Below are 26555 nucleotides of genomic sequence, written 5' to 3'. Positions count from 1 at the left end.
GACAGAGTGCCCAGGGGCAGGTGGCCCAGTGCATTGGTAAAACTCAAAACGCTGGACCACAGGGGCTGTCAGTCTGCTCCGGCTGCGCTAACATAAGACCACAGACTGGGGGGCAGAAATTCATTTCTCACAGTTCTGGAGGTTGAGATCAAGGTGCCGGGCATTGTGGCTTCTGATGAGAGCTCTCACCCTGGCTTGTAGATCGCTGCCTTTTCACTCCCATGGCACAGAGAGGAGCAAGAGGCCATAGCACAGGGTGTGACCGGGCATTAGCAAGGCTCAAACCCGGACAGGTAGCCAGGGGACCACGTTGTCGTGGGCCCTGTGGGCTGTGCTAAGCAGCCTGAACTTCACCCTAATATAGGGGTGCGAGGGAACTGTTTTAGGTAGGAGAGGGACAGGATGAGATTTGTGTTTTAGAGTGGTTACCTGTAGGACATATACCCTGCACGGATAGGCGGGGAGGACGGTCCCTTCAGAAAAGCACGTGCAAAGGCCCCAAACACCGACAGCTCCTGCTGGGTGGTGAGCGGAGCAGTGGCCAGGTCAGCTGATTTCCTCTCCTTTCTCTCCCGCTGAAGGCTATTACTCATGGAGGAGCCCAGGGCGTGGCTCCTGGTTTGTGCAGGCCCTCTGCTCCATGCTGAACGAGCACGGGAAAAGCCTGGAGATCTTGCAGATTCTCACCAGGGTGAATGACAGGGTGGCCAGGCACTTTGAATCTCAGTCTGATGACCCATGCTTCCATGAGAAGAAGCAGATCCCATGTGTGGTCTCCATGCTCACCAAGGAACTCTACTTCTGAAGATAACCATTCCAGGGGCGCACTCTAGCTGAGAAGCTACGGATCATTTGTTGATGAATCAGAATTTTTTTTTTTTTTGATGCTCTTGAAAGATCCAGAAATTCTAAAAGATTTTAACTTCAGGAAAATTGATTCAACAGGAAACTTCCTGGTGCTGTCTTACCGTCTCTGAAGTTTCAGAGACATTTTTTTTTTAACACTGTTATCCATTTGGCAACTTTCTCTTAAGATTAACTTTCTGTTTGTCTTTCTTTTTCCTTGTTGTCACACTTAGTACATACAACCAAAATGACCTCTGCAGATGAGTTTTGGCTGTGTCCACCGTAATTGGTGGTGACTTTGGTAGACCATCAGAGTCATATTTGTACCTGGCAAAGAGAATGCTTGACAAAAAACAGCCAAAGGGATATTCATTTGCCTGTATTGCAGAAAGTGGGTATTGAATGCGGTTTGAGTGATTATTTTCATTGGCTTACAGGGGATTCTCGTGCAGAAATTCCCAGATACGTTAGAGGGGGAAAAAACGTAATGATTCTAATATGTAGTAGTCAGGATCCAGTCAGGAAAACAGAAACCATTCTAAGTATTTCAGGAGAGGGAATTTAATAGAGGAAATTGACATACATAGATGATCAAAGAGAAGATAAATGAAAAGAAGCTGTTACCACCTAGGGCTATGAGGAGGTGTGGTTCCCTGAGTCCAGAAGCTGGGGTCATACACAGGAGCTGGAAACATGGTTGGGGCCTGGCTGGTAGGAGCTGGAACCACCTAGGAGTTGTGGGAAATGGAGCCGTGGCAGGAACAAAGCCATTGCCCGAGATGGGGCAACACCAGATGAGTCAGACATGGCAACGTACCCGGGCTTCACTTCTCCTTCTGCCCTCTAGTCTTCCTCTAACACCTTACCCTTCCAGCCTTACCTGGAAGCAATCTGGCAAGGGCCCTGGGAAGTGTGATTTCCTGCAATACAGAGCATAACAAGGGATAGTGAGGCAAGGGAGGAACAGAAATAGATATGGGCCTGGATCACAATGTGAATAGAAGGAATCCTATTCCCTGTGTTCAGTGAGTCATCCATTCAATCATTTATTCATTGAGTTGTCAGATAATCTTTGTATTACCTGTTATGTGCAAAATCATCTATTTAAGCTTTAAAATCTGCCTGGAATTTTTTAGGTTATTCCAAGCCTTATTCTGGGTAAATTTTTTGTTACCTCTAATTCTCTAAATGGGGGAAGGTTTATGGCGAAGATATTTGCACTGTGTTTTCAAGGTGGTGTCCTCTTTTGAATCCTTGATAATTACTATTTTACTCTGCCCGATAACTTGTTAACAAACAAATGTTTATATTTATTGATTAAAATGTGGTTGTTTAATTCCTAATCTGCTCAGTTTGTTTTCCTTTTGAAGTTTTTTTTTATTTCAGTGGGAAAATGAGAAAACAGGATAAGAATTGACCCTACTGACTTGACCTCAACACAAAATGTAATTCATGTTTTCTTTTGAAGCTAGAACACTAATAAAACAACAAGTAAATAATCACTTAGGAAGCTGAAACTCTTCACATAAAGGGTTAATGAACTTGTAAAGCTGTTTGTGATGGGCTGGCCCTTTTTAATTTGGCAACAAAATCAGATGGTGTAAAAGTATCTTCTTTCAATAAGAAAACTAATTTAGGGCCAGTTTATTAGACTTGTCCCTGTTTCCTGCCATCTAAAATATACCAAATGTTCAAAATTTAAGTGGTGATCATGAATCAAGAGAATCAACAAGCACCTACCCCACTTCTCTCAGAATTCACAGGCTGTTCTTTGGGAAATAGACTACCCTGTTAAAGGTTCCTATCTTAGAAATAAATATGCCCAAGTGCATTGTAATTTAAAGTAAAAACCATAGCACGCTACTTATTGATATTTGCCTTGTAAGCTTCATTAAAGAGACAGAAGTGATTCCAAGTGTCAGCATTCATTTTTTTTTAATTCTCTGAGCAATCTTTAAGCTTATAAAATAATATTACCTCATGCCCCTTAGTCCAGAAATATAAATCGCTGTTAGGAAAGAGTCTTCATTTATCAAGATCAGAAATCCTGTTCCAAGTTGGGTATGTGTTCATACCCATCTCCATTCTTAAACTTCCCAATCTTTTTATAATCTGAAACTCTGATGACAAATTACACTAAAAGAGAACTCAATCCTGGTGAATACACGTTCCTGGTTATTGTTATTTAGAATCCAAGCTTCCCCCTTGCAAAAGTACCAGGCAGAGTGCTGCTGTCGGTGAGGAAGATGCCTCACTTGGCATGGTGGGCTCAAGTCTGGGTTTCTCTTTGTTTGCTTTTTCTCATGGTGCCACTAGCCTATTTTAAATGCCAGCTTTAGGCTCTGCCTTGAGCTTTTTCCTCTGAGCAAATTTCCATAAACCATCATAAGCCTATTATGTTTATAAATTGCCCAAAATAGGTCTCAAAGTGCTGGGATGCAGTGTATTCAACATGATTTAAAACCTCAAGAAAATCAAAGTTTCTCTGTGAGAAAGAAGATAATGTCCACTGAAAGGACATAGACACTGGTTGACAAATCCTTTCTTTTGTCCAGCCTTGCAGTGCGTCTCCTGAAATCTTTTGTCCAGATACTCTGGCCACCAAGGATTGCCTTTTGACTTCCTAGGAGCACACCTTTCCGTCTGGCTTTCCATCTGTCAGGCCTTTTCCAGCAGACATCAGGCCAGGTGAGAAGCTGCGGTGGTCACCAATTTAAAGCATCAGCAATGCATCTGTGTCCTTAGGCAGAGACACAAATAGCAGTAGCCCCGGGTACCATGAATTTCCAAAGGAATGTGATCCTTCAGAGTTCTTCAAAGATAAAGCAAGATCAAAAGGTTCTTTTATACTGTTTTGCCTTGTAAATGTTTTTGCCTTGTAAATATCAATACCAAGTGTGTGCTGGGCAACATCCACATCCCCTGGGAGCTTGTCAGAAATGCAGAATCCCAGGCCTCGCCCCACTCAACAAGAATCTGCATTTTAACCAGATCCCCAGGGGATCCACATGCACAGGACAGTTTGAGAAGCTCAGTTTTGAGGGCAAGGACCACTTGTTTACACATTTTTGCTTCCCCTCTCCACTGAAACTGAAGCTGATAATATAGTATATACCTAAAAAGAATTCATGAAAAAACATATCTATTTTGGAGTTTTCACGGAAGACATGTTTCAAGCACGTCTTAACCTTCAGCAAAAATCTTCTTGTAAAGCTCTACCATGCCCTTAATTTCCATGGTATACTTTCTATGCCCTTCTCCATTTTAAATGAGCCTTCTGCTGAGTGATATAATAGGATTGTTTTCATGTTCTCAAAGTGCTTGAGAACATGAATTGCAGGCTTTAAGATGTCTTCCTAGACAGAATGGGATTAAGGGAGCCATTCTGCGCATGTTTCTGCTGTGGGCAGGAGCTGCTGTGCATTGAAACCACAGAGCCTGTCTCTTCCCACCAGTCCTCCCAATAGAGAGAAGTATTGTCTGTCCCTGCCAGTGTGCCCTCGGGCCATAGATCACCCTTCCGATAGATTTCAGGACTTTGTTTTGGATCAGATGGCAAATAATTCTTTCTGACTCATAAATCATTAACACAAATACACCAAGAACACATGTGGAAGACTCCAGCCACCACCGCAGTACTGGTGTGGACGTGGAAACTCCATTAGCTTGCAGGTTCATGCTTGAATAGCCTTCTAAAAGTACATGATCAACATCTGGAAACCCAAAAGCCGAAGATGATGAGTTGGCTTTGGCGTGAGCTTTGGTTTATATAAATATTTATGGCACTACAGTTTTCTGATAAGTTTGTTTTAAGCATTTAAAGCTAAACGATGTCAAAGGATTTAAATTTGGAAGGCACTTGGGGTTGATATAACTGCAGAAATACAAGGCCAGGCATTTCTTGAGCTTTGATGGTCTGACCCAGGTAGATGGCATGAGGTTTAGGAAGGATTTGGGAAAAAGAGGGAGGTAGAAACAGTCTGATAGGTTTGGTCTAAATTGCTAGTTCCAGGGAGTTCCCTGGTGCCTAGTGGTTAGGACTCCGCGCTTTCACTGCCACGATGGCCTGGGTTCAATCCCTGGTTGGGGAACTGAGGTCCCGCAAGCTGTGCAGCATGCCAAAAAATGGAATGAAATGAAATGAAAAATTGCTAGTTCCAGCTTAAGTTGTTTAAGGCATATCTCAATCCTCACAGCATCAAACTTTTTTCTTAGGATCCAGGGTTAGCAGAGGTGCTTTTAACCATCAGTATTTAGAAACTTGGCTCTGAATCCCATTAAAAGATAAACTGAGGCATATTAAAATTTTAGGAATTTATTTGCTCCAAAGGGGAAGTGGTTAGAAGTGCTCCCCCAAAGGGAGCTGGGGAAAATCTTTTACAGGGAAAAAGTGGAAGCAGAAAGGAAATTATTGGTTGGCTATAGCCTAAACCCTAGTTGGCTGTGATTGGTTGTACTTAGCTTTCACTCCCCTAAACTTGAGATGTTTATAGGCTTAGATTTTGATTTGCTTATGTCGGTGCAGCAACACTAGAGCTACCTTGAGTCTGATAGCCTCCTTGTTTAATTAACAGTCTGATCAAGTTCTAATCCCAGCTCTGACATTTGACTGTTTAATACCCATATAACTTTAGACAATCTTTCTGTTTCCCCATCAACCCATGAGGATAGTAATGTTGTGAAGATTAAATAAGATATGTATGTAAAGTGCTTAGCACAATGCCTGGCACAAAACACTCAATAAAAGGTAGGTATCAAGGGATGATGAAGAAGAAGATGATGTGAAGACAATGATTTTAACATGAAACATGGAAAAGGCAAGAATGGAAGATGCTCCACTGGACCCTCCACCCTTTCTGCCTCAAAGTGAGGTCTCCCAAAAGTGCAGGAATTACACCAAAGATTGATTTATACAGCAAACATTTAAAAAGCCCTACTAAATGCCAGATGTTGTATTAGAGGTGAGGCTAAAAAAGATGACCATGAAACGATACTTGATCCCCAGAGGAGGTAAACAAATCACTCCAGTAAAATAGTAGCTTACTTTTGTTTATTTATTGAGCTGTGCATTCATTACTCTGGAGTACAGATGAGGAGGTCTCCCTCTGCCTAGGGATTCAGAGAGGGGGTTTCCCAGAGGACATATCTAATCCTCTTCCATTTAGCCTCCCAGCAAGGCTGAGAGGAGGCAGCAGAGACAGGAAATGAAGGTCAGCAGGTAGAAGGTGGTTCCTTTACTCTAGTGATTCTCACATTTTAGGGTGCCTGAGAACCCTGGAAGATCTGTGTATGAAGCAGATTCCTGCACCCCACTCTGCCCCCATTGTAATTCAGTATTTCCGGGTTGGAGACCAGGAATCTGCATGTTTGGCAAACCTGCCTGGAGATTCTGATGTAGGTGGTCCTAGGACAGTGTATTTTATATTGATAGTAAAAGCCTCCCTTGCAGATCAGTGTGAGTGGCAGCAAAACCTCAGTTAAATAGCTAGGAAAGGGACTTCCCTGGTGGTCCAGTGGTTAAGACTCCATGCTCCCAGGGCCCAGGTTCCATCTCTGGTCAGGGAACTAGATCCTGTATGCCACAACTAAGAGCCTGCATGCTGCAACTAAAGATCCCGCATGCCACACCTAAAAAGATCCCACAGGCAGCAACGAAGATCCTGAGTGCCGCAACTAAGACCCGACGCAGCCAGAAACAAATAAAAAAAAAAAAAAAAAAAAAAAAAAAAACCCAGCTACGAAAGACCATCAGAGGGCCAGCCATGCATTGGCTATTCTCAGATCTGGTGACTTAGTCAGTTTGGACTGCTAACAAATTACTATAGAATGAGAAGCTTAAACAACATTTATCTCTCACAGTTCTGGAAGCTATAAAGTCCAGGATCAAGGCACAGCAGATTTGGTGTCTGGTGAGAGCTTGCTTCCTAGTTCATAGATGGCCATCTTCTTACTGTATCCTCACGTGGCAGAAGGGACACGAGAACTCTCTGGGGTTTCTGTTATAAGGGCACTAATCCTATTCATGAGGGCTTCACCCTCATGACCTAATCACCTCCCAAAAGCCCCACTACCTAATACTGTCTCATGGCAGGAGTGGGGGGGTAGAATTTCAACATGTGAATTTGGGGGAGGGGCACAAACATTCAGTCCATAACATATAGCTAGCCACCCTATTAGCCACCCTTTCCCAATTCCAAATGTGCTAGAACTAGAGAACACCTGCCCAAGAACTTCCAGAGGCTGAACAGGAACTTCAAGCCCAGGGTGACTTTTGGAGGAAGCTTGGGAAGTGTGAGGGAGCTTGCAGTGAATGGGTCCAGATGCACTGGCTTCTCCAGCTGGTATCTGCAGGCCCACCTCTTTCCTCTTCCTCTCAGATCACTTAGGCAATCATTTCTAGGCAAGATGGGCCACTCGTGTTTTCCCTCTCCTCCAGTGCCTCTTAGGTACCACAATGTAAAATACTTTCTTTAATAACATTACTGACATTTTTAAAGGAACTTTTCTCTACCACACCTTTCATAATTAATATTAACTGGTTTAATGTTAAGTAAGGAAGGGAAAAGTTAATTCTCAAGTGTATGTTTTTTATACTAGGATATATGCAGGACCAACTCTTAAAAGCTTAGGAAAATCAGCTTTTGCAAATTATCTTTTCTGAAGCTTCCAGCTGTATTAGGTGCTGACAGTTTTTAAGCACTGAGATGAAAGAGACAAATTCTTTTTCTTTTGTGTTGCTAATTACAATTTTTCTTGGCATTATGAAGCCTGCTTTTCTCTTGAGACGTTTGCCAGCATACATTAATTGCACAAATATTTACAGACTGCTAAAGCATAGGGGCAGCTTATACCAAAAAAGATATGGAACACTTGAAAAAAAGCCTCTCTGACACACTGTATTTGTGGTCTGTTACCCGGAATCGGCATAAACCATTTGCCCCTTAGCCTCAGCAAACGTGTTTGAAGAACGTTGTCCCTGGGTTGACTAAGTGTTTACTTTGCTGGCAATGGTTGCTGAAGTCTTCCTTCAAGAGGCTTGTGGATGACACTTCTTTTTTTCAGGGTTAAAAATAAGATTTCCAAAAATATGTATGCATCTTATGGATTGCTACGCTGTCAACACTTTTCATCTCCTAGGCCTCCCACATGGCATGGAAGAGGTTTATCCAATGGTTCTTCCAAATCCCAGGAGCTTCAGAAAGCTAAGTTGAACAAGCTGGAAAATTTGAATAGCAAAGCCACAAGGCTCTTTGTACCTTCTCATTTTCCTAGTATGCTAATTGAGAACAAAGGCTCTGGAGGAAGAGCCCTGTTCCCATCCCAGCTTTGGCACTTCCAAGTTAGATAACCTTGAGGAATCTCTCAAGCTCTCTAAACCTCAGTTTCTCCATCTTAAAATGGAAATAGCCATATGTAGGTACCTAGGAAACTGCATCTACCTCTAAGTGTCTTGTGAGAAATAAATGAAATAATGAGTACAAAGCGCTTAGCACAATGCCTGGCACACAGAAAGTACTCAATAAATGTTTGACTATGTTTTTTAAACCAGCCTGACCTTATTAATAATTTAGGACACAGGAAGGAGATTAGGAAGGAGGGACAGAAAGGAAGTGCAAGTGGATTCTAATCTACAGAAGAGGCTTTCTGAGGATTAAGGCTACCCATGCAGAGGAGAGGAAGGACGGGAGCAGGAAAGGAAGGCAAGAGAATTATAGGAAGGCCAAAGAATGGCATAGCCACCAGCCTGAGCTTCAGAAGAGGAATGGGCGCTGAGTGCAGAGATGTCCAATAAAAGACAAGGTGCCCAGTTACATTGGAATTTCAGGTAGAGCAACAAATTTTCTTAGTGTAAGTGTGTCCCAAATATTCCATGGAATATACTTATACTGAAAAATTATTCGTCGCTTATCTGGAATTCCAATTTAACTGGGTATCCTGTTTTTATGGGGTTATTGTTTATTGTGTGTGTGTGTTTGTCTATTTGCTTGTTTTGCTCAATCTGGCTGCCCCAGCCCTAACTCTGCAGACCATTGTTCCAGCTTCCATCAGCTCATCTTGGCCCTGAATGCCCACTTCACAGGGATGTTGGGAGGATTTAAAGAAAAATGTGTGGAAAGGGCTTTGCAAACTCCAAAGAACTATAAGATCAAATAAGGAGACATTTCCTTTGGTGGGTGTTGTTATGAGTCATCAAGCAAAAGCCAGGTCTTTGTGAATTTAAAGAGATAAATGGAAAATTCCAGGGAGTCTGTGGAGTTTATTCAGAAGGGGTGATTCTAAAGACCCCTAAAGGGGACTTCCCTGGTGGCACAGTGGTTAAGAATCTGCCTGCCAATGCAGGGGACCCGGGTTCGAGCCCTGGTCCAGGAAGATCCCACATGCCACGGAGCAACTAAGCCCCTGTGCCACAACTACTGAGCCTGCGCTCTAGAGCCCACGAGCCACAACTACTGAAGCCCACACGCCTAGAGCCCGTGCTCTGCAACAAGAGAAGCCTCCGCAACAAGAGAAGCCTCCGCAATAAGAGAAGCCGCGCGCACTGAAACGAAGAGTAGCCTCCACTTGCCACAACTAGAGAAAGCCATGCACAGCAACGAAGACCCAATGAGGCCAAAAATAAATAATAAAATAAATTTATTTTTTAAAAAAATTCTAAAAAAATAAATAAAGACCCTAAGGAGATTGACTAGATGTAATGGTTCTCAACTGTGGCTACACCCTAAAATCACCTGGAGATCTTTTCCAGCCCAGTGCCCAGGCAGTATCCCAGATCAACTAAGTCAGGATCTCTGAGGGTGGGACCAGGGATCAATGTTGTTAAACCTCTCCATGTGATTCCAGTTTGCAGCCAAGCTTTAAACTAGTGGTAGAATACACCCCGGGAAGGGGTAAGTTGAACAGTTTAGAAACTTTGGAGCCTGAGGAGGGTCCTACGGGATAGATACATTCTTCAGTGAGACTGAGTGTAAGAAGGAGAGGAGGAAAAATAATAAGAAAAACAAGAGAGGAAGCAATTGTAAAGATAGATATATTCCGTCTGCTAAACTTTTAAAAATAATATAAGTACCAAGAGCAAATGAGTATGGCTAATTTAAAAACCAGGAGATTTGGGTGTGTGCTAGAAGCAAGGGTTAGCTAAGAATACCAAGTAAGAATTTTCTATGATAAATTAACCAGCACCTAACAGTCCCATAGCTGATGTGAGCAGTGGTCCCTCTCATTTCAGAGGCACGAGGATCCACTTGTGATTGAAGAGAGCTCTGTTGGAGGATTTGTACTTTCAGTGAAGTCACAGTTGGTTCACAATTTCTCTTCCAACTTAGGACTTGTGGGAGCTGAAGACGAATTTCTCTTTCAGGCATAAAGATCTAGAAGGTGTGGGTGGGTGGATATGTGAAATGCACTAATTTGTGTTCTGGGTAAACCATGCCTACATAAGAAGCACCACTTGTCTTTGACTGATCATGATAGACACCAAAAAGGAAATAACCTTTTATATGTATTTTTTCTCAGTCAACAGATATTTATTGAGATCTGTGCTAAGCACTGTTCTTAGCATTGGGGAAAGAACAGGTAAAAAAGCAGTCTTTTCTCTCATAGAATTTATATTTTAGTGGAGAAGACAGATAGTTAATATGATTTCATGTAGTGAGAAGTATTATGAAGAAATAAAGCAGGATAAGAAGCTCAGGAATGGTGAGGTGGGTGAGAGGAAGGTTAAGTTAGGTAGAATGACTGGGAAAGGCCTCCTCAGAGCCACATCTGAGCAGAAACTTGAGCAGAGGGGAGTGGGCCACGTAGACATGCAAAGAAAGGGGTTTCTAGGCAGAGCAAGCAGTGAGTGCAAAGGCCCTGAGGCAGCTACCACCTGGGCCTATTTGAGAAACATCAAGAAAGCCAGTGCTGCAGAGCAGGATGCTGGGAAATAAGGGTGAGAAGCGGGCAGGGCCAGATCGTGTAGGGCTCTCAACCATGGCAAGCACATTAGATTTCATTCTGATACAACGAACGGGAAGCCATTGGAGCGATTTGAGCGGGGAAGTGGTAGGATTTCATGAACTATTTATTGTCAAAGATACTCTGGAGAATGGACTAAAGAGAGGAAGTAGAAGCAGGGAGCCCAGGAGTTGCAGTAGTGGCCTAGGTGAGAGATGCAGGTTGACATGGTAGTGGATGTCATGGGAAGTGGTCAGATGTGGGCTTTGTCTTGAAGGCAGAGACAGCAGGATTGGCTGACAGATTTGGAGTAGGGATATGTGAAAACGCTTGAAATTAAGAATGATTCCGAGTTACAGCCTAACAGGTAGATGAAATGGTGCAGTTTCCTGAGACTGGGAAGAGGTTTGATGGGAAGGGTGAGGATGGTGAAAATCAAGGTTTCTGTTTTGCACAAGTTGTTTGAGCTACCTACTGAGCATCTATGGTAGACCCTGATGTTAACCCATCCATTTGCTCTGCATTAATTTCCAATTGCTGTTCTAACAAATTACCATAAATTTCATGGCTTAAAACAACACTAATTTATTCTCTCGGAGTTATGAAGTTCAGAAATATAAAATCAAGGTATCAGCAGGGCTCTGTTCCATCTGGAGGCTTCAGGGGAAAACCTATCAATCTTTCCTTGCTTTTTTCAACTTCTAGAGGCTTTACATTCCTTGGCCCCTGGCCCCTTCCTCATTTCTTCAAAGCCAGCAGTGTAGCATCTTCTCTCTCCTCTGACCTCCTGCCTCCTTCTTATAGGGACCCTTGTGATTCTAGCAGGCCCACACAAATAAGCCAAGATAATCTTCCCGTCTCAAGATCCTTAACTTACTCACATCTGCAATGACCATTTTGCCATGTGAGGTAACATATTCACAGGTTCCAGGGTTAGGATGTGGACATCTTTGGGGACCATTATTAACCTGCCACGTCTCCTTGTCCTCAAAACCCTGACTGAGGTGAAAATAGCAATGTGCCCAACTACAAAACTATATTTCACAGAGATATTTCCAGGTAAAAGTGACAAGAACATCTTATCCAAGGGGGACTGTAGCAGATGCCGGTGGCAGCCACATTGGTCTACTCCCAAGTGTCAACACCCACATGTCCCTCTGGATCCCTCTGGCCTCCTGAGCCCACTTTGCTACATATATGACAGGTCAGCAGTGCCAGAAATTCATGTCCCCCTGATGATAGACAGGAGTTGGTCTATAAATACCCCAGCTCCCTCACCCCTGGGTGGAATAACTAAGGTGAGTGTTGTAGAATAGCTTCCAGAGTTTCCTAGTGGGATCCAGCTCCAGTTACCCTCAGTGGTAACTTACCAGATACCAAACATTTTTATCAGCTGGTTTCCCTTTTTGGTTGTAAAACAGGGAATATAATATCTGCCCTGCTTCCCTCACAAGATTTTTGTGCAAGCAGGAGACACTGTATAAGTGCCTTGTAACTGGCAAACTGCACAATCAATTAAGCTGGTACTATTATGAGACCCATAGACTACTAGGCCTGTTAGGCACCAGGAAGTCATCTGGTCCCCCCTTCCCAGGGGGAAAAAGGGGACAAACCCAAGGTCTTCCAGTGAGCTGAAGCAGACCAGAAGCATAAACTTGGTATCTTGATTCTAGGCCTGGTGGGTTTCAACTCTGTCATGATGTTTATTACCAGGTGACTCTTAGATGATTTCTGAGCCTCGTGTAGCCTCTGTTTACTCAAGTGAAACATGGAAAGAATGACTTCACACCCCCAATGCCACTATAAAGTACTTTGAAGAGTCTTTAAACTCAGAGAGGAGCCCGGCCCCTCCCATTGGAGGTATGGCTCCTACACAAACTCATTTATAAGTTAAATTACAGACACAACGTCCTTGATGTATTTGATAAACCCTTATAAAGTGCTTACTATGGGCCAAGCACTTTACAAATATATGCTCATTTCATCCTTGTAACAACTCAAGCAAGTTGGTACTATTATCGTTCTCATTTAAAGACAAGGAGACTGAGGCACGGAGAAGTTAAGTGATTTCTCCAAGAGCACAGAGCACAATAATGAGCTCTGGGAACTCTGTAAGTCTGACTCTATGCTTGAAAATACTATGCTATGCTGAGTCATCTTCTTTTTTTCCCCTTCCTTTTTTATCCTTTTTCTCCTATGAACTCTCTCCCCCATCTCTATCCCTGGCCCAATTCCTCATGTTCAAATCATACATCCCTCAATCAAAATGATTTCCGTTTGCACAAAACAAACAAGTTAATACAAACTGATTTCAACAGTCAAGAGAATTTCAACTTCTCCTAACAGGAAAGTCCAGAGGAAGTATGGAATTCAAGCACAGTTTAATCCGAAGTTTACCAAGCCATCAAGACAGCGGCACTGTATCTCTGTGATTCTTTCAGCTCTGTTCTTTCCTTGCATCATCTTTATTATTAGGTTGGCTTCCCCGCACAGAAGCAAAATGCCTTCCCATCCACACGCTGTGCTGCCCAGAGGAAGAGAAGGAGCCTTTGACCCAGCATCCCACTCACTAGTCCTGAGATTCCCTCTGCTTCTGGACCAGTGGCTGAGGCCGACGCTGGAGTCCAGAGTGTGTCCACGGTCCAGGAGTCACGTGGTGACTGGTGTCTGGTGTCTGGAAGTGGCAGCAAGTGTTTCTGGCGGGGGAAGGGGGTCAGCCACATCGAATGCTGTCAGGAGGAGGAGTGAGATGAAGACTGAGAACTGACCACAGGATTTGGGCAACATGGAGGTCATCGTGGTCTTGGCAAGAGCTATTTTGGGAGAGTGGTGTAGAGTGGCAAGTTGGATTGGGTCTTTGTTCTTTTTTTTATTCCTAGCAGTGACCATTATGCCATAGGTACCAATAAATGCCCAAATAGAATATCCTTTCTTATTAACTGCCTTCAACTTAAATAGGAAGTGAAAGGGATAAAAGCATTTAAAATGTTTACACTTCCCCCAGGACAAAAGGCAGAAGGATGAAATAATGCTAGTTGCTGATTTTATGGGCTTTGCCTGATTCCTCAAACTCATGCTTCATGCAAAATCCGTGTGGAGCACGCTCTTTCTTCTCCAGGTCCATAAATAAAAGACGGTTACTTCTATTACCATAGAAGTTGAAGTACATATAAAGCGGGCAGCTGTGAAATCCAGAGTGGCAGGGAAGCCCCATGGGGGATCAACAAAGGGATCGAAGAAACATAGGGTATCAGTAATTGTGCCACATCCTATACATGTGATATGCTTTGGGAAAGTGGCTATTGCATGGGGTCCCCACTTTGGGGGGTCTCTTTTCTACTCTGCTTGTCCCTCCCTCTTCACTATTGTAAACCGCACTGCCATGCCTTCTCTACCAACTCTGTTCCCATTGCCCCAGTGCCAACCAGGTGGGCAAAATAAGGATTCAGGGCAATAAGGGGAAAAGAAGGGAAAGAAAAAGAAGCAGCCCCGTCATCCCTCCTTTGGACCCAGTGGTGGCCTTTTGGCTGTCTTCCCAGCCTACAACCTTTGGGCCATCTTCTATCGCCTATACACATTCCCTCACCCCCAGAAACTGGACCCAAGTGTTCTTTTGAAATAAAGAGGATTCTGACTTCAATCGTCTATAGATCCAAGGGTCCTCCTTTGACATCTGTGTCTACTTTTGCTTTTACAAATGAATTCAACTATTAAAGTAGACACTGTTGTATGTATGTGTTAGGGGAGGTGGGCAGAGATGATTAACTTTACTCTGTTTTTCATTTCAAAAAAACTTCAGAGAACTTCAAAAGGATTTTGTTCCAGAAACTAGACATCCATTGGATGACCAAACATCTTAGCCCCTAAGTTCCTTGACCTCCTCATTGCCAATGACCTTCTTACACACTGTAGCTCAGCCACCCGCTCCCTGCAACTGTTCTACTTTTAAGATCATCAATCAATCATGCTCTCTCCAAGCACCACTTCCTACCCTTCCAGCCAGCTTATTTCATCTATCTTCAGTCTCACCGGTACTTCCTCTCCAGGAGCCCCTCCTCTCATCTCTTCCCTCCTTATGCCCCTCTGATCCCATCCCATTCACCTATTTGGGCACCCTTTTGCACTTATCCTAAACTCCCTTGCTCTTTTGTCCTTCTGTGGCATCTCCCCAGCACAAATGCTAACCTGGAATGAACCTCACCACCTGGCTTCCCCACGTCTGCTCCTGAGCAGCTGGATGCTACTAGGGAAAATCACACATCAAGCAGATAGGAATCTTGCCAGATTTATGGTCACCAACCTCAATGGACTGTCAACACTTCCAGCATCAAGATATACTTGTAGAATGGGTAAATATCTATGGAAGGAACTCTGGGGATTCTGAAATGTAAGGGCTGCATGCAGGTAGAGGAGCGAGCAAAAGAGGCAAAGAAGATCAATCAGTGCAGAAGAGAACCAGCTGAAAAAGTAACTTGGAAGTGGAGGAAAGAGAATTTCAACAAGGCTTCACTAACTGCCATTGTCTCTTTTGAGAAAAACTCTGTGTCAGGCTACTCTGTGGACCAACAGCCAACCAGTGGAGGGCCAGCTCTAGGGTCACATGCTCGCCCTGATCCAAAGACCAGGCTGACTCATTTCCTTCGACAGGGGGTTGAGAGGAATGGCAGTTTCAGCTAGAAAAGGTCACTGATCACAACAGACATGTGAAAGTATGAGGAAGCATCAAGAATCCTGAGGGCGGGCTTCCCTGGTGGTGCAGTGGTTGAGAGTCCGCCTGCCGATGCAGGGGACACGGGTTCGTGCCCCGGTCCGGGAGGATCCCACATGCCGCGGAGCGGCTGGGCCCGTGAGCGATGGCCGCTGAGCCTGTGCGTCCGGAGCCTGCGCTCCGCAACGGGAGAGGCCACAACAGTGAGAGGCCCGTGTACCAAGAAAAAAAGAATCCCGAGGGCTTGACAAGGCTGAAGAACAGGTTTGGTTGAAATAAGGAAATAGAAAAGGTAGAAGGATGGGAAGTTGCAGTCAGAAGGTAGGATACCAGCATCAAAGGGGTCAAAGGCCAGACAGGGATGGGTAATTACAAGGTCCAAAGTGTGACCATGGGGGTGGGGTATGAAGTGAAGTAGAGGTATCACTGGAGTATTAGAGTTCGTTGTGTCTGATCTCGCTGGCCACGTCATGAGCTCTCAAAAGACATTCATCTTTTCATTTATCTTTTGACCCATAATATAACACCTTGCATATAGTAGGCACACAATAAAGAAGGAATGGGGGCTTCCCTGGTGGCGCCGTGGTTGAGAGTCCGCCTGCCGATGCAGGGGACACGGGTTCGTGCCCCGGTCCGGGAAGATCCCACATGCGACGGAGTGGCTGGGCCCGTGAGCCATGGCTGCTGGGCCTGTGCGTCCGGAGCCTGTGCTCCGCAACGGGAGAGGCCACAACAGTGAGAGGCCCGCGTACCACAAAAAAAAAAAAAAAAGAAAAAGAAAGAAAGAATGGGAGAGGCATTTAAGCTAGCTACTTGGGATGCAATGGTCAGCAGAAGCAGACGCAATACTAATAATCCTTATGGATTTTGCAGTCTTGTGGGGGAAGAGACAGGCTTTAATCAAATAATCAGACAAATGAATATAAAATTATAAATGGGAAAATGTGTTCTGAAGTTAACACAGCACCATGATCATGTATCATGGGAGAAGCTGACCTTGTCTGGGGGAGAGAGGGAATCGCGGGAAAGTGCTAGTTGAGTGAGATCTGAAGGGTGAGTGGAAGTTAACCAGGTGAAGAGATGGGAGAAGAAGGAATCAGAGAGAGGGAACAGTACATACACAGGTCAAGGTGCCTAGAGGGCAGACAGTACAAGTGAGATCTCTCAGAGGTGATCTTGGAGAGGGAGGCAGGGGCCAGGTGATGATGTCGGCAACAGATGTTCTCCATCTTGCCGATAACCGTACCTCAGTTTTGTTCAGATGCTAAGGAAAAGAATCATGATCGGTCCAAGCCAGCCCAGGAAATCTCATTTCCCTTTGGCCAACAACGTCGTTGACATTGCCTCAAGGGCATCATTATAATCAGAACTGAGTGGGTACTTAGAGCTCCTTGACAAAGGAACAGCAATGGGGTCATGAGGCCCAGAAAGCTGGCAACCTATGCCGTGTCACACAGTTGGTGGCAGAGCAGGCCAAGAGCCCAGACCAACTGATCCCAGCCCAGGATTCAACACACTAGAGGGTACGAAAGGGCACATGTAAGCTTCTAGTCAAGACAGATTCGAGGTTTGATTCCTGGTGCTCACATACTAGCTGAATGACTTTGAGCAAGTTCTTTTTTCTCTCTAAATTTCAATGTCCTCTTTTGGAAATTAAGGAATCACAACACTTATCCTGCAAAATTGTTGGGATTAACGAAGATAGTATATGTAAAAGGAAAATTCCCAACAACTGTTAGGTCATGTAATATAAACCATTCAGCTGTGTTTTGGTTAAGAGGCATCAGAGCTAAAGAGCTGTTTCATGATACAGAAGCACAATTGGCAAAATCATGAAATAACTTACTTGATATTTCAAATGAACAGATGATGGCTCTTTTGCAACAGGTATTTCACTGATACCTTGTTTACAGGTCACTGGAGATGATAAAGGAAACTATACTTGCATTTCATAGGTATGTTTACTTTTTACAAGCTTCGTATTTGGTGTCTGCTTGCCAATTTTTTATTTTCTAGGTGTCATCTACAGTACAAATAACTCTCATAAGCACTTGTAAGATATAGTAAGCTTCTTCTTCAAGGAGCTTTGTAATACTGTTAGGAAAATATGACCAAAAAAGCCTAAAACAAGGTGGATTGGGTGGGTAGATGGCTGGTTGGATGCATGGATGGATGGATGGATGGATGGGAAGTCCCTCTGTCTGTCCAACTGGTTTATCGATAGCCTTTCCAAAGGAATACAGTCTTAAAGAAATCTTCTCTCTTCCCTTTTTTGGTTGGGTCCCTGGATTATTACATTGGGCTGTCTGTAGCTTTATAGTTCTGAGTAAGTGGAGATCAACACACGAACTTTTCACGAACTCCTTAGAGCAATAACTTGTAATATCTGCTTAAAGACCAAATGTAAAGATACTAAAAACTATTTCCAGACTAGTCAAAAGCTGGCCTTAAAGAAACATCCAAAGAAATACATTCCAAGAAATTATTTCTCCTAAATCAAGCAAAATCCATCCTGTGCAGGAGGTGAACAATAAAATAATCATTTCTGCATATCTGAAGTCCATCTACGTTTGCTGAATAAAGGAACCAATAATACTTGTACCCTCCATAAGGTGCCAAAGGGAAAAGCAGAGAAATAACCTTTGTTGAATGCTTACCATAGGCTTTTTATGGTGAAATCTTACTTACTCTTTAAACAGATCCTGTGAGGTCAGTGTTCCACCCCATTTTTCAGATGAGGAAGCAGACTCAGAAAATTTAAATAACTAGCCAAAACCACTCAGTGAATACCTGGCAGAGCTGGTTCAAGTCCACTTACACTAGTGAAAACAAAGGTTAAAATTCGGTGCTTTCTCTTCTAAAGGTGCTGCAAGAAGTTTAATTCATTTGCCACTTCCTCTTTCTCCAAAGAACAATTTAATATAAATGAAAATATACCTAAGGCCCTTTGGTGGTTAGAGATCCCTGAGAATGACCATTCACGGTAGCCTGCTTATTTCTAAGAGTTGTTGGTGGCTGTGCAGGGTGTTCAGGAGAGCCTGCCCGGTGCTACCCTGTTGACCACTCCATCATGGATAAATAAGCAGATCTTCCAGAGACCCTTGGCATGTGCAAATGTGTTAGAGAAGTCAGGTTTTATTTCCTCATCTGGCCCAAAGAAACCCCATCGTAACTTCCCCAGGAGGACATTGGGAGGATATGGATGGGTGGGAAGCAAAGGAATTGTTTCAATGGCAGTCATTGCAGGAGGTCAAGACTGGGCTGGCACTGTTTTCAATACGAGTCATTGTGTTCATGGTCCAGAGTCTGGCAGGAATTTTTTATTTATTTGCTTTTGTTTTGTTATTAGACACCTGGAATGCCCTAGGGCACTTCTGTGCCAAACCACAAGAAGAATGAAAACCCAGGACTTCCCTTGGGTCACCAGCTTCCTTCAGCTTGGAGCAAGAGTAAAATCTTCCTGAAGATAGAAGTTTGGGAATTTCCCATTGACTCACATTTCAGAAAAAGCTTGTACTTAATCCTCAGAGATCAGAGTGAGCCGGGGTGAGTTCAGGAGACACAAGGACAGGACACTTCGCTGAGAACCGAACCAGTAACCACCTGGCTTCCAGTAAGTACTGCTTGACGTGCCTGGTCGGGGTTCTCAAGACTGTGCTGATCTGGAAGCTTAACTGAACAAAATCACTGTTATGGGCTCTCTCTTCCTAACCTTCTTGGGCTGCACAGAGGGAAATAGGACCTCTTGGTATCACACTCATCAGATTTCATTACAATGAACAGGTTAAGCAATGAGACTGGATGTTGTCTCCTGAACAAGATCAAGGAGTTAAATCCGAAAGGCTGTTTTGTTTGGGGGCAATGACAAGAAATGAAAGCCAAACTCTGAACAGACTTAATTCTTTTTTCTCAGGTGAAAGGAAGAGCAAAGTAGTTCAGACACCAGCTCTCAAGTTAGGACGCTCTCTCTGCTTCTTTTTAGTTACGTGATCAAAGGCAAATTACTTAATCTTTCTGGTAACAGTTTCTCATCTGTAAAATGGATACTGTAAGAATAATGTAAACGTTATAGTATTGTTATATCTCATTGCTATGTTGAATCTCACTAGATTTCATATATGTAATATAGAATATTAAAACTTTGCTTACATTATATAGGCAAAATTTATATAATAGATTTCATATATATGAATATAGTAGATTTCATATGTATGTATACATAAACTGAATTTCATAAAAATAATTTGAAATTGATATAGATCATATGCAATATATATTATGTGAAATCCAGAATATGTATACATATATATGAAATCCATTATATACATATATATATCTGAAATCTATTATACAGATTTTGTTTAGAAGTGCTTGGAATGTATTAAGTACTCGATACATGCTAGTCATTATGAAACAATCATAGAATCATAGACTATCCGATCTGGACATGACCCAACAAGTAACAGTTGTCGAGCACCTATAAAATGCTCTTCGGGGCTTCCCTGGTGGCACAGTGGTTGAGAGTCCGCCTGCCGATGCAGGGGACGCGGGTTCGTGCCCCGGTCCGGGAAGATCCCACATGCCGCGGAGCGGCTGGGCCCGTGAGCCATGGCCGCTGAGCCTGCGCGTCCGGAGCCTGTGCTCCGCAGCGGGAGAGGCCACGACAGTGAGAGGCCCGCGTACCGCAAAAAAAAAAAAAAAAAAAATGCTCTTCGCCAGATTATTTCAAGTGATGCTGACAGCAATCCTGTGAGGGTAGTGCTGTTCTCACTTGCATTTTATATATAGATGAAGGAACACAGGTGTAGAGAGGTGCTATAATGTACCCAAGATCACATGTCATAACTGATGGAGATGAATCCGGATTCCAGAGTTAACACTCTAAAACTGCCGTCTCATTTTACAGTGGGTAAAAAAATACCAGCATAAAAAAAAGCAGGAACAGTGGTCCCTACACAAGACTTTGGGGCCCTTCACAGACACTGGAAGGCCAGAAACATCCTCCAGAGCTCTCCTTGCCGTCCACGGTGCGCAGGGAGCACGGATGTGGGTGGGAGCGTGGAGCGGTGTGGGGCTCTGCACAAGTCACCTCACTTGTCCTCTCGCAAACGCGGTTTTCTGTGCGTAAAACGAGCTGTCTCCCAGGACAGTTCTGCGACACCAAAGCAGTCACGTGAGCAAACACATTTTACAAACTGTAAAGGCTTAACAAAGAATTATTCTATCAAGAAAAAGAATGATTTGGGGCTTTTAAACAAAGAGAGTTTGCAGTAAAAACACTGCTTTAAAATACGTTCCCCTCAAAGCGGTGGGGGTGGGGGTGGGATGAATTGGGCGATTGGGATTGACATGTATCCACTGATGTGTATAAAATGGATGACTAATAAGGACCTGCTGAATAAAAAAATAAATTAAATAAAATTCAAAAAAGAAATGTTCCCCTCAGCTAGTCTCTCCTGCGCAGTCCTACAATCTCACCTTTGAACTCCATCACTCACTAGGCTAAATGCCCCGTGGGAAAGGTGGTCAAGTCCCACATGCAGGGATGAGGGGAAAGACGATGGGCTGACAACCACCGGCCCCCAATTCTGCTTCAGGCAGTGAAATCCCTACAATTGGAAAGAACTGCAGGGATCTGAAGCAAAACCTCAGGGGTAAATTTTTTTTTTAATGTCCATGGTTGGCAAATTTTTAGGTAGGTTCCATTCCTTTTCCTTGTCCAGAAATGCTCTTCCAGGGAACAGAAGGCTTTGATCTCAGTGGCCTGGTGCCTTCACCAAGTATTACAGCCCATTGCACAGAGCTAAGCATGCTTCTTACGCCAGGGGAGGGCTGAGGGCACCAGAGATTCAACATATGCCTTAAGATCCCCCAGGGACCTGTTTGTTACTTCACTTGTTATCTTGTTTGTTATTTGTTCAAATAATCACTATCGTTATTATACAGAGATACCTCAACAGAGAAAACCATTTTTTAGTTAGGGAATGTGTGAGTTCTAGGTCCAGGAAAACCCCACTTGTCTTCAGAGGGTTCCCATGTGCCTTTCACAAATCACCAAAAGTATGCTTTGAGATCTTGCGGTCTTAACTTTAAGACTTTCATCTCTGTTTACTATATATATGTACACAAATAGTGTATGTATACATGCATATAGTATACTGTATGCACATGTGTATATATATATACACACACACACACTATAGTATAGTATATGTATATTGTATACTATATACAATATACATATATATTTCAGGAATTGCCTTGAGTCATTTATGCATGACATCATGCCAATTGGATGGTAAAGAGCCCTTTGCCTCTTCCCATTTCCTGGGACTTCCCTGCCCTAGCACTGCCCTGTTCAGTGTTTCCTCCTATTTTGAGAGTCTGATTCAAGGTAAAACTTGGTCACCAATACATTCCCGTTTCAAGGATCTCACCTGCCCTGTGGTCTCTTACCCTGTGGGATTCCTCTCCTCGCAGGGCCCCGTGTCAATCATGGGATTGCCAGCAGATCTGTGCAGGAAAGGACTTGACCTCTAGAGTCAGTTTGACCATGTCAGCCTCAGCCCCCAGTGCTGGGCAGCCCTGGGAACGGGGCACACAGGCAGGGGAGACAGTTTACGGATAGGGGTATGCCCTGGTCCTTGCTCTAAGACTTCCCTCTGGAGAAAATGAGTTCCTGGCACGGAGGAGGGCTTATCTTGGGCTTCTTTTTGGCCAGAAATGCTTTCTCAGCTGCAGTTGGTCCATAGCATGCTGCCCTCTGCCCTGTTCTTGTCTCTGTTCCTTGACGGTGTTGCTATCCCCAGGGGCTGTCTTGTCAGAGCCACTTAGGAAGCAGGAGCAGAGAAAGTCCAGGGAAGATGCTCCTTTGGTCATCCTAGCAACACCTCCACAGAAGGGCACTTGGTGAACACAGGCTGCTTGGGTGGGTCCTCATTACCATGGCTGCTATCAGCCTCAAGGGCAGAATGGGGAGAGGGGAGCTGATAAGCCATCTGACCAACGTTTGGGAGCACCATCCTGACGCTTGGTGATTGAGTGGCTAAGCATATACCGTTGTTTGGGGACTAACGCTTAACCCTTCTTTTTGACAGGTGAGAACAGACAGCCATAATGGAACCCAAACCTCAGAAGAGTTCAGGTACCCAAGGGGCATATTCTCAGAAGGAAAAAACTCTATTGAAAATAATGATCAATTCCCGTCAAACTAACCGGGACACAGAAGATGGTTTTAGTAAGGATAACGGGGGACACTTCTGCAACAATTATTCTTGGTGTGGAGAATGTAGTGGAGGCTTTTAGATTCAGCTGATTGTTTTGTAAGAGCTCACTTATCTAGAAATTAGGCATTTTCTGATTTTCATGGACCAAATGTTCCATTTGTTGGTGGGAGATGGTACTAACAGCAAACTATAGCCCAGAAAAGACTGGAGAATATTTCCTTAATTTTATATGAAATTCTCACTTGGAGAAACTGCCAAAATTGTTATCAGGGCTTATGATGAGGATAGGTCAAGGGGTATTATTCAGATGTTCCTGCTTCATGCTCACATGCCTCGCTGTAGATGATTGGTCAGAAGTTTAGGATGAACTAACTTAAAAATCAAACTATCTGATTCAATTCCAAGATGAGTATTTTTGAATATTTATTCAAAGCACCTATTATTAGTAAGTCACCATGCTTCGTATTGCAGAGGATGTACAGGTTAATTAGGAATAGTCATTCTCTCAATGAGTTTGTAATTTAATTGGGATATTCAGATAAACACATTCCAGTAGCTGTATTGGGAAGTTAAGATAGGCACATATGATCAGGCTATGATAGGTAAGTGCAAAATTTGGTAGAGTCTGAAGGGAAAAAAAGCACACGCGTCATTGTGGGAATCCAGAGAGGTTTTATGGAGAAGGCATATGAGCTGGCCCCTAAAGACTGTATAGGGTTTTAAAAGAGATTGGGAAAGAGAGCACATCTCAGCAGAAAGGGATGGTGTGACCGAAAGCAATGAAGTGGGTTCGAGGCAGGTTGTGTTCAAGGAGAATGTGGCTGTAAAATAGGAAGGACGGGGGGAGAACAGGAAAGTGGTGCTATATGGTGCCAGATATTGACCTCATATAAGCAGCAACCCTTGAAGCATTTCAAGCACGGAAGTGGTGCCATCAGATTTGCCTTTTGGATTGCTCATATTTTTAGAAAAATAGCTTTATTGTGGTATAACTGACATACAGTCAACTGCACATATTTAAAATGAACAACTTGATAAGGTGGTGTGTATGTGCCTTGGAAACGATCACCACAGCGGGATAGTAATCACATGCATCAATCCCAAAAGTCTTCTTGTGCCTGTTTATAATCCTTCCCTCCAGCACCCAATCCCACTCCCCGCTGTTCTGCTTTCTGTCACTCTAAGTTCGTTTGCATTTACTAGAGTTCATATAAATGGAATCATACTGTATGAACTCTTGTCTGGTTTCTTTCACTCAACATAATTCTTTTGAGATTCATCTATGTTGTTACATATATCAAGAGTTTTTGGTTTAGATAGTCATTTGAATTTTTTTTTAATTAATTAATTTATTTTTGCTGTGTTGGGTCTTCGTTTCTGTGCGAGGGCTTTCTCTAGTTGTGGCGAGCGGGGGCCACTCTTCATCGCAGTGCGCTGGCCTCTCACTATCGCGGCCTCTCTTGTTGCGGAGCACAGGCTCCAGACGCGCAGGCTCAGTAGTTGTGGCTCATGGGCCCAGTTGCTCCGCGGCGTGTGGGATCTTCCCAGACCAGGACTCGAACCCGTGTCCCCTGCATTAGCAGGCAGATTCTCAACCACTGTGCCACCAGGGAAGCCCCATCAATTGAATTTTTATGTCTTAAATAGTCAGATAAAAATTTCACGTATTTATCCTTGCAGTTACCACTTCAGCATTCTTCATTCATTTGTATAAATTCAGATTTCCATCTGGTGTCATTTTTTCCACCTGAAGGATTTCCTTTAACATTTCTTCTGATGCAGGCCTCCTGGTGCTGAATTCTTTCAGCTTTTGTATGTCTGAAAATGTCTTGAAACTGCCTTCGTTTTTGAAAGATATGTTTTCTGCCTATAGAATTCTAAAATGTACTATTTTTCTTTCAGTACTTTAAATATGTTGTTCCACTGGGTTTTGATGTTGTTGTTGTTTTGCTTGCGTTGTTTCTGATGAGAAATCTAATGTCATCCTTATTTTTTCTTCTGTATGCATTATCTCTTTTTTCCCTCTGACAGTTTTTAAGGTTTTTCTTTATCACTGATTTTGAGCAATTTGGCTATGATGTTCCTTGTTATAGTTTTCTTCCTATATTTTGTGTTTGGGGTTCCTGACCTGCTGAGATTTCTGAGATAGTTTTCTTTAAATTTGTAAAATTTTCAGCATTATTTCGTCGAATATTTTTTTCTGTCTCCCTCCCCCACTTCAGGGAATCCAGTTACCTGAAACTTGAAATTGTCCCACAATGCACCAGTGCTCTTTTGTGTTTGGGGTTCTTTTTCACTCTCCATCTGTTTTAGTCCCATTAATCTCATCTAGTGTTGTTGTTGTTCTTCTGAGACATTGTGGTTTTCACCTCTAGAAGTTCACTTTGGATCTTTCTTATATCTTCTATATCTCTAACTTCAGTTGATAATAACTGTTTTAATGAACTTCTCTGTTAATTCTAACATCTGTGTCAGTCCTAGGCCAGTTTTGCAGGATTGATGATTATCCACATTATGTGTCTCTCCTGTCTCTTTGCATGCCAGGTAACTTTTGATTGGTTGCCAAACCTTGCAAATTTTACCTTGTTGGGTGCTGGATATTTTTGTATTTCTATAAATCTTGAGCTTTTTTTCTGGGATGCAGTAAACTTCCTTGGAAACAATTTGATCCTTTTAAGACTTGCTCTTATGATTTGTTAGGTCTGGAGCAGTCCTCAGCCCAGAGCTAATTATTCCTCACTACTGAGGCAAGACTTTCCTGAGTATTCTACCCAGTGCTCCATCAATGATCATTTTTGCCAGTTTGGCTGGACGGAACTGGCACTTTTTGTGGCCCAGTGGAGCACTGGGCACTCTTCCCTCTAATTTTTTCTGATGGTTCATTCTCTGGCCTTGGGTAGTTTCCCCACACACGTATACTGATCAGTATTCTTGAATACTTGAGGGGGACCCTGTGGCTGTCTCCGGGATTCTCCCTCTGTGCAGCTCTTCCCTCTGTCCTATGAGCTCTAGCTGCCTTGATCTCCCTGAACTCTCAGCTCTTTTTCCTCTGCTCAGGGGTCCACCTGCGCCCACCTCAGTTCCCCTTTCCTGTGCTGTGGACTGGAAACTCTGCCAAGGAAATTGTAGGGCTCACCAAGTTTGTTTCCTGTCTCTTAGGGATCCATGACTTTGATTGCCTATGACCAGTGTCCTGAAAACAACTAATTTATATATTTTGTATTTTTTGTGTGTTTCAGACAGGAGAGTAAATCCAGTTCCTGTTATTTCATCTTTGCCCGAAGTACAAAATTGGCCAGATTTGGCATTTACTCTCAGGGCTATCTATGTTGAGGATGGTTTTGAAGATGCCAAGAACGGAATTAGAGAGTCAATCTAGACAGTTACCAAAGCAGTACAGTGAAAAACGTATGCAGGCCTTGAATTCATGTGAATTTAATGTATTGAAATGTATGAAGGTCTTGAAGGCGGTGGTGATAGAACAGAGAGATAGGGGTGGATCCGGGAAGTGAAATGGACATGACTTGATGACTGACTGGACAGAAGGGTGATGGAAGGGTGAAAGTTTAAGAGGACTCTACGTGTTCTAGGAGGGGAGGCTAGATAGATGTTGGTGCCACCAAGTGATCTAGGGCACCTGAGAGAAAAGGATGAGAGAAAGAAGTTTTTGGGAAATCGAGGTGGAGATGTTCAGGGCCAGAAATGATCTATCCAAGGGTGAAAACCCTGAGATTTTGTCCTAGAAGTTCCCCTAGAGACTGTATTTTGCTGATCACATCCCTGGTATGGTGTTTGGCATGTTTCTCTGTTTTCTGTATTTCCTACAAATTGGACCTAGA

At 43.4% G+C, this 26555-nt stretch overlaps 2 protein-coding genes across 8 annotated transcripts in view; both read left to right on the top strand.

Annotated features, from left to right (window-relative positions):
* Window positions 1–2440, top strand: part of CASP7 (caspase 7) — a 32386-nt gene extending 29946 nt beyond the window's left edge. For all 4 annotated transcript variants that reach the window (XM_081231793.1, XM_081231792.1, XM_081231791.1 and 1 more), the window contains one exon: window positions 582–2440. In XM_081231793.1, coding sequence (XP_081087919.1) covers window positions 582–805 — 224 coding nt within the window. In that variant the 3' untranslated portion in view covers window positions 806–2440. The remainder of the gene's footprint in view (window positions 1–581) is intronic.
* Window positions 2262–26555, top strand: part of PLEKHS1 (pleckstrin homology domain containing S1) — a 43753-nt gene continuing 19459 nt past the window's right edge. For 3 of the 4 annotated variants that reach the window (XM_081231745.1, XM_081231744.1, XM_081231742.1), the window contains exons 1-4: window positions 2262–2291; window positions 3402–3534; window positions 18840–19103; window positions 22588–22634. In XM_081231745.1, the coding sequence (XP_081087871.1) occupies window positions 22607–22634 (28 nt within the window). In that variant the 5' untranslated portion in view covers window positions 2262–2291; window positions 3402–3534; window positions 18840–19103; window positions 22588–22606. Of the gene's footprint in view, window positions 2292–3401; window positions 3535–17387; window positions 17446–18839; window positions 19104–22587; window positions 22635–26555 lie in introns of those variants that run through there. The other variant, XM_081231743.1, reaches the window with a different exon arrangement.

Source organism: Mesoplodon bidens, assembly GCF_964165515.1.
Source record: "Mesoplodon bidens genome assembly, chromosome: 1".
NCBI lineage: Eukaryota > Metazoa > Chordata > Mammalia > Artiodactyla > Ziphiidae > Mesoplodon > Mesoplodon bidens.
Note: the sequence above shows the minus strand (reverse complement) of the source record. Positions and strands in the feature narration are given on the sequence as shown.